Source organism: Amborella trichopoda, chromosome 1, assembly GCF_054954075.1.
Source record: "Amborella trichopoda isolate Santa Cruz 75 chromosome 1, AtrichopodaSantaCruz75HAP2 v2.0, whole genome shotgun sequence".
Classification (NCBI taxonomy): Eukaryota; Viridiplantae; Streptophyta; class Magnoliopsida; order Amborellales; family Amborellaceae; genus Amborella; species Amborella trichopoda.
Window position 1 is genome coordinate 45,718,925 of NC_142336.1, and position 12,615 is coordinate 45,731,539.

The following is a 12,615-nucleotide window of genomic DNA, read 5'->3' on the forward strand; positions in this document are numbered from 1 at the left end:
TAAAAAAAACCCAAACAAAAAACTCATTGATGCATAACATTCAAATACTAAAAAATAATTAGTAACAAAAAATATTAATATCAAGAGGTTTTGGCATTTAGGAGGAGGAGACAAGTTTTATTTTTTCAAAACAAATCTTATCTTATTGTCTTCAGCTAAGTAGATCTCATAATCCATGTCAAAATTAAACTTCTTAAATGACGCATCAAACAATAACGAATAATAATCTAAGAAGGAACCAAACATTAGCAAATAATTTAGGGTATGAAAATTGTCGGTGAAGGAAGCAAATAAAAACTTTTGCAGAAAAAAAATTGTTCACCAAACATTAGCAAATAATTGACTGTTTAAATCGGCAAAATGCTTAAAAAAATATCAAGAAGAAAACAAAAATAAAAACTCAGCAAACACATTCTTCAATAAATAGCACGGGAATAAATTTGATCTACCATTTAGGAACCATAATCAAAATAGTAATAATTATAATAAATTATAGAGCTACAAAAACATACACACACATGATTTTCAAGCATAGTATGTACCAACACAGAGCTACATAACAATCAAAATAAATTATTTAAAAAGAATTTGGGGTCGTGACTTTTTATCTCAATGATGAACATCTGATGAGGGGGAAGAAGCACAAACAAAGGGTCTGGGAGATTTCTCTTTTAACTGCAACAGTGACGATTGGAGAGACATTTATGACCGAGAGAGAAATATGGCTATAAATTCCTTGCACTGTTAGAGAGAAAGCACACGAGAGGTAGTAGAAGCTAGGATACAATTGTTCTGGTGTGTCTATGTGTGCGAGAGAGAGAGAGGGAGAGAGAGATCAGCAGTGACAAAGAATGCGAGAGAGGAAGAAGAGTTTGGGGCATTCGAATTTGGAAATGGCGGTTTTAGCATCACGGTTTTGGAAATAGCAGTGACAATTCGAATTTGGAAATAGCAATTCGAATTTGGAAATTGCAGTGACGAAGAACGCGGGTGTGAGAAGTCCATGAAAGGGTATCACTGTGGTGAGATTGCCGCGGTTAGCATAACGGTTTTTCGGGAAGCAAATGCTCTTGCAGATTCCCCCGCTAAAGGTGGGGCGTCTTTGCCTTCCCTTGTGGTCTCTAACGATGTAATCTCTTTAGTTTAGTATGATCTAATAAAATTTGGAATGTTTGTTAAAAAAATATAATCTACACCATCATAGTTCTGTAAATACTGTGAAGGTTTAAATGAGAATCAAGTATCACAGTATTAACTGAACCCTGATGACTTAAACCCAACACGAAGAGATTTTGAAGGCATCACTGACCTAAAAATATCGTGAATAATATTTTGGTCAAAAATTCAAATAGCAATGAAAAGGGGTATGATTTAGGTTTTAGAAAATTTGAGGCTTTTTTTTTCTAATAGCCTAAAAAAAAAGGGGGAAATTTTTCGTTGTTTTCCTTTTTCTTTATCATCATGCAATCACTGGGAAGAGAGGTGATATAGATAGGGTGTGGCCATAGTGACATTGATTGGTTGGAAAAACTTGAAACTCCTCTTCATGACTCTCTAACCCATTGATGGGATACCTCATGATCACATTGTTATCGTAACAATGTGGATCATATCCATTGTGTTATACTTTTGGACTTGAGCTAGCTTATCTCAAAAGGGGGGGAAAGAAATAAAAATGGTAAATACACAAGTTTGGCTTTTTTTCTTCTTCTCCAATGTAGTCATTGTGAGAGGCTAAATTTTCCTCACACAAATTTTTAAGTATACAAAATCATCAAAATCTAAGTTCATGCTCTTGGGTGAAAAGCCCATCTTACATTAAACAAAGTTAAATAAGAAAAACAAGCTTATATTCAAACCGCTATTTTTATTACATAAATAGTCAATAACAACACTATACAATCATCCAGTGTGGGTTACACCTATCTTGTAACTGAACTTACAAAAATTTCTCTTTTCAATTTAGACAAAGAATTTAAGTATCACACCTTGGGTAAGAGGAAACATATGTCTACAGTGACACGATAAAATAGCCACATGAATTTGGCACGAGGGCTTTGTTTATGAACACAAACCCCTTCCAAACTCAAAATTCTCAAATCTAGCCTTGAGGCAAATAGGAGCATCAGAAAACATATTCTCAGGCGCAAGGAAGCGCACGAAGTTCTCCAGCCATTGACGATCACAATGTTAGCCAATCCTTGGTCTCCCACCTCTCTTGGTCAAAACCTCTGCAACTTGTTGGGGTTTTGATCCTCAGCATTGCTTGTGAAGCTCTGTGACTTTTTAGGGTATTAATTGTCTGTTCTTCATCAAAGTCACTGCAGCTTGTTAGGGTTATGTTTGTCTGATTTTTGTCAAAACCTCTGCAACTTGTCAGCGTTTCAGTCCACTCTATTCGTCGAGGAGTCGATAAATTGTCGAGGACAGTACTTGGTGAAAATAGGGTTTCATTTGAGTGTACATATGCCAGAAAGGGATGGTGAAGCAACTGAGAAGCCGTCCACCTTTCTGTTGGCTCTCGAATGAAACACTTCTCAAGGAAATCAAGGCCGCAATCTGAAATTCCAGTGAGTTTAAGTTTTTCTGGTGATAACTCTGGTACCTTCCCTGTAGCCATCTCCACAACTGTACAACCGAGGGACCATATATCTGAGGGTATGCCCTGTTCCCTCCTCCTAAAAATTTCAGGGGCCATCCACCCCAAAGTCCCGGCGTGAATATCATGAAGCTCACTGGAGACCCTCTTTGCAGCACCAAAATCGGCAAGTTTGACGTCGCCTAAGAACCCCAAGAGCACATTCTTTGCTTTAATATCACAGTGAATAATTCCGTTGCCATGAAGGTATTGAAGACCTCTTAGAATGGAGGTTGTGTAAGCTTTAATGGCCATTTCCGGCAATCCCTTGCATCTCATAGATAGTGCGGACAAATCACCGCCATCCATGTACTCCATGAAGATATTCAGCCTTCCTTCTTCGTCATTGCACTGGCCAAGGTACCTTACAATAAAAGGAGAATCCAGATTCTTGAGTACCAGAATTTCTCTCTCTAGAGATTCGAGAAACTCTTCATTGTTGCAGGTTGCAGACTTTACAGCAAATAAACGGCCATCTTCCAAGCTTCGGGCAAGACTCACATCTCCATAAGAGCCATTCCCTATAGTTTTCAGTCTTATCCAGTCTTTAATTGGAAGAGGAGCCCCCATTTCTGCTCCTGTAAAAAGTTCGAAAAGCTTCAGTAATGGCGACCTTGATCTGCACTAGTTGATCTGGCAATTAGCTTGAGTTCTAAATAAAATATAAGCACAAGGTGGCTACTCTTTCTCTCATTGTAGAGAGATGAGAGCCCTCTGAAATTTGGAGACAGCTCGTGATCTCTACTCTTATATATAGGTTTTGGGGATAATCCCCTAAAAAATAGCAGATATCTGCTAAATTACGGGAAACAAAATTTGTAATAAAAGTTATCCGATAATTAAAAAGAAAGATTGAAGGCAAGAATGAGCAAGAAACTAACAAAACGGTCAAATTTTGGATTTACAGTTATGCCCTTACCTCATGAATAAAGGGCACATTTCTTTTGGCTTTTTATTTAAAAAAATGCAATTCTCTCTTTTTATTACGACTATGGAGTTTCTATAAGGCTTAGAATTTATGAAAACAAAATAAAAGTTCATCTCAAATCCTCATCTAGAAAGCACTGTCAGCATCATAAATATCCACATCTAGAAAGCACTTTTGACATAAGAAATATATGTTATGGCTCTAAAATCAATTTCTAACACCAACAAAAAAACTTGAAATAAAAAAATGGTACAAAACACTTTTTTTTAGGGAAAAATGGACAGTCTAGATGATTTGTTGTAATATAAACTATTTTAAAATTTAAAATTCTATTTTTTTCACAGCCACAATGTTCAAACCGAGATGATACGATTTAAAGGTTTTCCAACTCTTAAATTGAACTTTCGATGAGTTATGAGGTGACGCTTTAGGGCTCCAGCAGTATCCTCATTCTTATCCTCTTAAATTGTTAGGGCTCCAGCAGTATCGAACCATGATCCTTATTACAAATCTTGAATTCTTATCCTCATTTTATTTGGAAATTAATGAACATCGCTTTTTATTTAGAAAAATCTAATTATCTCTCTTTATTATAATATTGAATTCTTATCCTCATATCTTTTAATTACAATATTGAATTATTATCCCCATGTTTGTTTGGAAATTAATGGGCATCAATTCTTTTCCTCTTACCAATTTTTAGGGAATTCAGTTATTTTATATCTTTGATTTTAGGAAGGAATTTAACTCGCATAGGAGGGAAAGTGATTCTCTATTTTGGACAATGGATCAAGAAGCACTAACTCCCCATTTTGAGGAAAATGGGATTTTGACAAATAAATCTATCTCTAATATGTATTTTGGACTTTATAGGCTGATAATCTATTCTAGACTACGGCTGGCCATGGGCTGGGAAGACCAGCCCGCCTGGCTCGGTCAGGCACGGATTAAGGACAGGGCCTGGGCCAAGGCATTGACAGGTTCTAGGTCCATCTTGGCCTTAAATTATTCTTTGTTTTTTTTAACTTTCATTTATTATGCCCTAAACTTTTTCCAGAAATGCTCCATTTATAAGTGGAAATTACAAAAAATGTCCGTCAGCCAATTTTTTTTATTTTCCAAAATTGGCCCTCGGAACGTGGACATCCTTGAACCAAATTTTAATCTTTATTTCATTTTTTCATCCGTAGGGCACAAACCTAAAGCTTGGGGCATTGCCCTACTAACGAAAAAACATATAAATAAATAAATAAATTAAAATTCGGAGTGAGGATTCCATCGTAAGACCGAGGGGTAACTTTGAAAAAATAAAAAGGTGCTGCCTATAAACTGAGCAATTCGTATTTTATAAAAAAATTAAGGGTCCATATGTAAATCACTCTTTATTTACTAGGTGCGACCTGGACAGGGCTAGGGCTTGAGCTAGGCCATTTGGCCAAGTTGGGGCATGGACGAATCGATCGAGCCCTCTAAGGAGCCGGGCCGGGCTTGAGACAAGGCTGGCCTAGCACAAGCCTCCATCACCGGCCTAGCAAAGTGTTTTCTAATATTTTTCAATTATTTTAATACAATATTATAATATTATATTATAACATTATATTATTATTAATAATTTTATAGACATCCAAACGACGAAAGAACCTCTCAATATTCACGCATTTTTACAAATAGTGAAACTACATAATATACACTCTCAATTTTTTATAAAACTCAAAAAACTCCTTTTTTATAGATTTTTAGTATTTTTTGAATTTTTATGGCGGAAACTTGATGATTTGACCGATTCTCTGATCCGACATGGTTTTTGAGGAGGCTGATTCTGGTCACCAATCTATTTTTTTAAAAAAAAAAAAAAAATTGGTTACAACCTTAAACAATCAAAATAAGGTCCACCTCAAAAATTTGTTATTAAAGGAAAACATGGCGCTCAAAATTCTTGGGATGGTGCAATAATCTATTTTTATTTCTAATTATAAAATATTAGACTCTAAAAAATTGTTTAAATCAAACAGATCTATAAACACATAAAAATCATGAAAAAGACGAGCCAAATAATACGCTGCAACATGTACTATCTTGTAGGACTTCAAATCTCCTTTGTTTTCTCCATATATAAACATTTCGATATCGAGATTATTCTTTTCCCAACCTTAAAACAAACATTTTCTTTTCCCAACCTTAAAACAAACATTTTCAAAGGATTTTAGAAGTGCAACTTATTTCTACATCATAAGGTGTTGACATTACATAAACTTTTTCCATAAAATAAATGGACCAAAACAAATTATAGTAGAACTCTTTTGAGATTCAAAAACCCCCAACATTCATGACCGTTGTAGTTCAGATTGAAAGTCTGCTATGAGGGTGAGTTTTTTGAAAGGGGACCGTATTTGAACCCGGCGAGCCACTGACCAACCTCAAATTTTGAAGGACCCGGTTTCTATGCGACCAATCGTGGAAATTCAGGTCTCTTAATAAATCTATTTTTTATTAGGATTTTATATATTTTAAAAAAAGAAATTAAAGTACCTGACCTGACCACCAAAACCGGTTTGGGTTTGACAGGCCGGTTCAAGGTTGGAGGACCAGCCGAGTTTGAAAACACCGATAGGCTATGTTTAGAGATAGATAAGCTTCGATTTGAGCAAAGGAATCGATGAAAAAGAACCAGAGAGAGAAAAAACCAATAAAAAAGAGAGAAAAAAAACCCAGTAGATAGAGGAAAATAGAAACCAATGCAGAGAGAGATGGAAGCATCACCACATGACAGAAGAATAAGATACCCAAAAAAATAAAGAAAGTGTTGAGGAAGAACGTACCCAAAAAGTAAAAGGAGTCTTGAGGAATTGAAAACGCAACCAGATGATGAAAATTGTAACCATGTAATAAGGGCTCTCTCTCTATATAAGTAGAGTGGTTAATGAAGAGTCCTCTCACTCTAATCTTTTAGATCTTATCCCCAATTTCTCCTATAAATAAAATCAAAAGAAAAATCAAGATCCTTTTTATTCTCTCTCTAAAATCAAGAACCTTCCCCGCTCTCCTTCTCTTTCTTGGAATAAGTTAGCTATAGATAAGTGCTATAGATTAGTCTATCTCTCTGTCTTAAATCTTAAATCTAAATGCTTTTTGTCTCTCTAAAATCTAAATTTCTCTATGTCTAAAATCCAAATGCTTTCTCTATCTAAAATCTAAATGCTTGTAATATGTAAGAAATTCGTATGCCTTCCCTTCATCACACCTTATCCCTAGCTCATCGCATCAAAGAGAATTATGAGCCCACATTTTTAGGAAGATGATTTACGTGATGTTGTTTTCCTATTTATGAGGTATGATACCTATCTTATTGGAAAGTGAAATCTCTTCAGATTTATGATCACGTAAATCTTATAAGAGATGATGTTATCTTGTCCCTAATAGGAGTTGGAGAGATGAGCACGTGGATCTATTCTCCATCTAAAAATTTGATATAGTTTTTATATCTAAAATTTTAATATATTTTCTCTCTTTAAATTTTAAAATTTGATATAGTTTCTCTATCAAAAAGTTAAGATATTTCTCTCTCTAAAACTTTAAATTTGAGATAGTTTCTCTTTTTAAAAAGACCCGGTTTCTATGCAGCGAAGCCGGTACATGTAGAAATGCAAGCATATTAATAAATCTATTTGTGAGATGCTTAATTTTAAGGAGATGTAATCTCTAACATAGAGATCATGAATATGAAAAAATAAATATATTTTAAAAAATAAAAAATGCGTTAGTTTCCAATTTTTTTAGAAGGAACACCTACTTGCATCTATCTTTAAAACGGATGCTTTACACTTTCTAAACAACATATGTAAAAATGCTGTTCAACTTGCATGAAAATATTTTCCAATTTTTAATGGGACAGGAGTGGTATAAACACATGATCATTCGCCATTATAGCTTGTTTGACAATTCGATAATAAAGGCCATGTTATCGCTACATAAGGACGGTTATATTTTGTTTGCTTTTTTAAATAGAATTAACGGAAAAATAAAATAAAAGTAAAATGTCCATATATTGGGTCAATCTTAAATTGTGGAAGTAACTCAAAAAGGTTATTCTCTTATCGAAAAGCCCTACGTTCATTTCCACCTCGAGTACCGATGTCAAAGAAAAAAGAACTTAAATTTTAAAAAAATACATTTTGAAACAAATTATCTAGATAGTCCATCGAAACTTTTTAATATCTATTCACCCTAATATATATCCATTTTAAGTTTTATATCTTTTAACTCTCTAAGTTAACTTTATTATTTTTATGTCTATTTTTTTGTCTTAAACAAATATAAAATAGACATATCTTTTTTAAACACCGTCATTTCTCTCACCAGATTTTTTCCTAAATCTCTCTCTACTGATTTTATCACCCTCTCTCTCCCGTGTTAGAGAGACAAAAAAAGGTAAATTTTAAAGAAAAAAATTTCGGAAAATATATTACATAAAGAGAGAAAAGGTTAAGAATAAGCATGTATTTTTTATATTTGTTAACGCTAAAAAAAATAGCTAAAAGTGGATAAAGTAAGCTAAAAACAAAAAATTGAAGATACGAAGATATTTCCCTTATTTTTTTTATAATCAATATGGTGAACATATCCACCAATGCATGTTACTGTCCCAATTTGAACATGAAAATAAAAAAATAAAAAAAATATTTAAAAAAATAAAAAAAACTCGAATTTTCAATTTAAAACTCAAAAGTGCCTATAGCAGACCTTCACTTGCCCAATATCCACATTGTAAAAAATTTCAAATTTGCAAACGGCACCCATTTAATGACCCAAACACAAAAATTTTAAAAACCCGTGCAACCTGGATACGTTTAACATAAACATCGAATGGGTACATAATCGTCCCATCCAACCTGAGAATCGGTCACACTTGTTATGGTTCTGCGTATATATAAAAAAACGATTGAGTCTATAAGACAACCAGCGGTTTCGTATTGTAAAACCATGATTCTTTATAATAAAATGGTGATTGGACTGTCGATTCACTGATCTGGACCAGTTTTTGACCAGTTTACAATTTTTCACATTTTTTTTTTGTCGGTTCACTATTTTGTTCGCACAGTAAAACGACGTTTTGAACTTGCCGATTCACTTAACCATATTGATTTTTGAGGTGCCGAATGCCGTTTCGGTCACCAATCTGCTTTTTAAATCACTCAAACAACCCAATTTAAGGGGAGGTTTCTTAAGTATAATTATCCTATAAGCTTTCTAGAACCTAAAATCCTTAGCCCAAACCTAGCAACCAAACACCTTTGCACGACTAGGGAGACTCTGAAACCCTTGCAGAAGACTTCAATTCTCAATTCTAACCGTCCAAAATCCTAATTCACGCAAAAATCCTAAATCGCCCCAAAATCCCTGGAATCACAACCTTAACCCTGAGAAACACTTAGTTCAATAATCATTATAAATACTTTTTAATATATTAGATATAGATATCAATAAGCTCAAATGTGTTAAACTAATATATTTGATATTAGCATTAGTAAGCATAAATTTATTTGTTTTATTTATTTATTTTAAATTATTTTTTTATGTCATCTTCATTATTTTAATTGTTTTATAAATGGATCCATGTTAATTAATAATATATTAGTTTTTTTTTACTATCATATTTATTATTAATTAATAAAATATTCAATTGTGAAGATAAATGCATGAAATTTTCTTTATCTAATAGACCAAGTTTTATTGAAAGTTTTCAATGATAAATATATTTAAGTGATTAATATTAAATATAAAAAAACGTTTGTATAAGGTTGCAACCTTAAAATGTCGAACAACGGATGCACCTCAAAAATCTATCGAAAAAGGTTATTTTAATGTTGAAAAACTCTGTGATTGATCATCTCGACATCGAGATGTATGACTATGATAAATAAAAAGATTTTGAGTTTCAAAAATAGTGCATCTTACAACATATTATCTATACCATCCATTTTCAAGATTTTTATATGTTTATAGACCTACTTGATTTTAACCATTTTTTAAATTTAAAATTTTATAATTGGACATAAAAATAGAATTTGAAATATCAAAATTATATATTATAATAAAATTTGAAGGTACACTTTAGTTGGATTGTTTAAGGTTGCAACCTTATGGAAACCACCTATATATATATATATATATATATATATATATATATATATATATATATATATATATATATATATATATATATATATATGAAAGATGTTATGATGGACCCACTAGCTCGTAGGAAAAAATGAGCCCAACGGCTCAGATTGAATCTGGGCCGATCTGAGGATCACGGATGTCCGACAGGGTTTGAATTTTGACTTTTTTCTACAAATCTAAATCACTTAAAATTTGGAGCGTGTATACATCAAAAATAGGTGAATCTTTGAAAAATATCAAAAAATATATTTTATATGAAATAAATTGAAGGGCTATTTTGGTCAATTTTTTTCGCTAATTATTTTTTTTATATTTTTATTAGGTGCAACTTGAGCTAGCTTATTTGAAAAGTGGGGGAAAGAAATAAAAATGATAAATACACATGTTTGGCTTTTTTTCTTTTTCTCCAACGTAGTCATTGTTTGAGGCTAAATTTTCCTCACACAAATTTTTAAGTATACAAAATCATCAAAATCTAAGTTCATGCTCTTGGGTGAAAAACCCATCTTACATTAAACAAAGTTAAATAAGAAAAACAAGCTTATATTCAAACCGCTATTTTATTACATAAATAGTCAATAACAACACTATACAATCATCCAGTGTGCGTTACTCCTATCTTGTAACTGAACCTGCAAAAATTTCTCTTTCCAATTTAGACAAAGAATTTAAGTATCACATCTTGGGTAAGAGGAAACATATGTCTACAGTGGCACAATAAAATAGCCACATGAATTTGGCACTAGGGCTTTGTTTATGAACACAAACCCCTTCCAAACTCAAAATTCTCACATCTAGCTCCGAGGCAAATAGCCAAAGGAGCATCAGAAAACAAATTCTCAAGAGCAAGGAAGCGAACGAAGTTTTCCGGCCATTGACGATCACAATGTTAGCCAATCCTTGGTCTCCCACCTCTCTTGGTCAAAACCTCTGCAACTTGTTGGGGTTTTGATCCTCAGCATGGCTTGTGAAGCTTTGTGACTTTTTAGGGTGTTAATTGTCTGCTCTTCATCAAAGTCACTGAAGATTGTTAGGGTTATGTTTCTCTGATTTTTGTCAAAACCTCTGCAGCTTGTCAGGGTTTCAGTCTGCTCTATTCGTTGAGGAGTCGGTAAATTGTCGAGGACAGTACTTGGTGAAAATAGGGTTTCATTTGAGTGTACAGAGGCCAGAAAGGGATGGTGAAGCAACTGAGAAGCCCTCCACCTTTTTGATGGCTCTCGAATGAACACTTCTCAAGAAAATCAAGGCCACAATCTGAAATTCCAGTGAGTTTAAGCTTTTCTGGTGATAATTCGGGTACCTTCCCTGTAGCCATCTCCACAACTGTACAACCGAGGGACCATATATCTGAGGGTATGCCTTGTTCCCTCCTCCTAAAAATTTCAGGGGCCATCCACCCCAAAGTCCCGGCGTGAATATCACAAAGCTCACTGGAGACCCTCTTTGCAGCACCAAAATCAGCAAGTTTGACGTCGCCTAAGAACCCCAAGAGCACATTCTTTGCTTTAATATCACAGTGAATAATTCCATTGCCATGAAGGTATTGAAGACCTCTTAGAATGGAGGTCATGTAAGCTTTAATGGCCAGTTCCGGCAATCCCTTGCATCTCATGGATAGTGCAGACAAATCACCGCCATCCATGTACTCCATGAAGATATTCAGCCTTCCTTCTTTGTCATTGCACTGGCCAAGGTACCTTACAATAAAAGGGCAATCCAGATTCTTGAGTACCTTAATTTCTCTCTCTAGAGATTCGAGAAACTCTTCATTGTTGCAGGTTGCAGACTTTACAGCAAATAAACGGCCATCTTCCAAGTTTCGGGCAAGACTCACATCTCCATAAGAGCCATTCCCTATAGTTTTCAGTCTTATCCAGTCTTTAATTGGAAGAGGAGCCCGCATTTCTGCTCCGGTAAAAAGTTCGAAATGCTTCAGTATTGGCGACCTTGATCTGCACTATTTGATCTGGCAATTAGCTTGGTTAATGAAGAGTCCTCTCACTCTAATCTTTTAGATCTTATCCCCAAATCTCCTATAAATAAAATCAAAAGAAAAATCAAAATCCTTTTTATTCTCTCTCTAAAATCAAGAACTTCCCCGCTCTCCCTCTCTTTCTTGGAATGAGTTAGCGATAGATAAGTACTATAGATTACTCTCTCTCTCGCTTAAATCTTAAATCTAAATGCTTTCTCTCTCTCTAAAATCTTGATTTCTCTCTGTCTAAAATCGAAATGATTTCTCTCTCTAAAATCTAAATGCTTGTAATATGTAAGAAATTCGAATGCCTTCCCTTCATCACACCTTATCCCTAGCTCATCGCATCAAAGAGAATTTTGAGCCCATGTTTTTAGGAAGATGATTACGTCATTTTGTTTTCCCATTTATGAGGTATGATACCCTATCTTATGGGAAAGTGAAATCTCTTCAAATTTATGATCACTTAAATCTTATAAGAGATGATGTTATCTTGTCCCTAATAGGAGTTGGAGAGATGACTCCATGGATCTATTTTCTATCTAAAAATTTGATATAGTTTTTATCTTTAAATTTTAATATATTTTCTCTCTTTAAAATTTAAAATTTGATATAGTTTCTCTATTTAAAAGTTTTGAGATATTTCTCTCTCTAAAACTTTAAATTTGAGATAGTTTCGCTTTTTAAAAATTCAACCCCGGTTTCTATGCAGCAAAACCGGTACATGTAGAAATGCAGGCATCTTAATAAATCTATTTGTGAGATGCTTACGTTTTAAGGACATGTAATCTCTAACATAGAGATCATGAATATGAAAAAATAAATATCTTTTAAAAAACTAAAAATGCCTTAGCTTCCATTGTTTTTAGAATGAACACCTACTTGCATCCA

The 12,615-nt window shown here is 33.8% G+C and overlaps 2 protein-coding genes across 2 annotated transcripts; both read right to left on the reverse strand.

Moving 5' to 3' along the window:
* Window positions 1-2,182: 2,182 nt before the first annotated feature.
* Window positions 2,183-3,208, reverse strand: LOC18442238 (mitogen-activated protein kinase kinase kinase 18). Its single transcript, XM_006852461.1, has one exon. It carries the CDS (start codon window positions 3,206-3,208, stop codon window positions 2,183-2,185), a length of 1,026 nt encoding a protein of 341 aa, XP_006852523.1.
* A 7,631-nt stretch (window positions 3,209-10,839) lies between these two features.
* LOC18442239 (mitogen-activated protein kinase kinase kinase 2) lies at window positions 10,840-11,652 on the reverse strand. The gene has a single exon (XM_006852462.1). The coding sequence runs from the start codon at window positions 11,650-11,652 to the stop codon at window positions 10,840-10,842; it is 813 nt and encodes a 270-aa protein (XP_006852524.1).
* Between the last annotated feature and the right edge of the window lie 963 nt (window positions 11,653-12,615).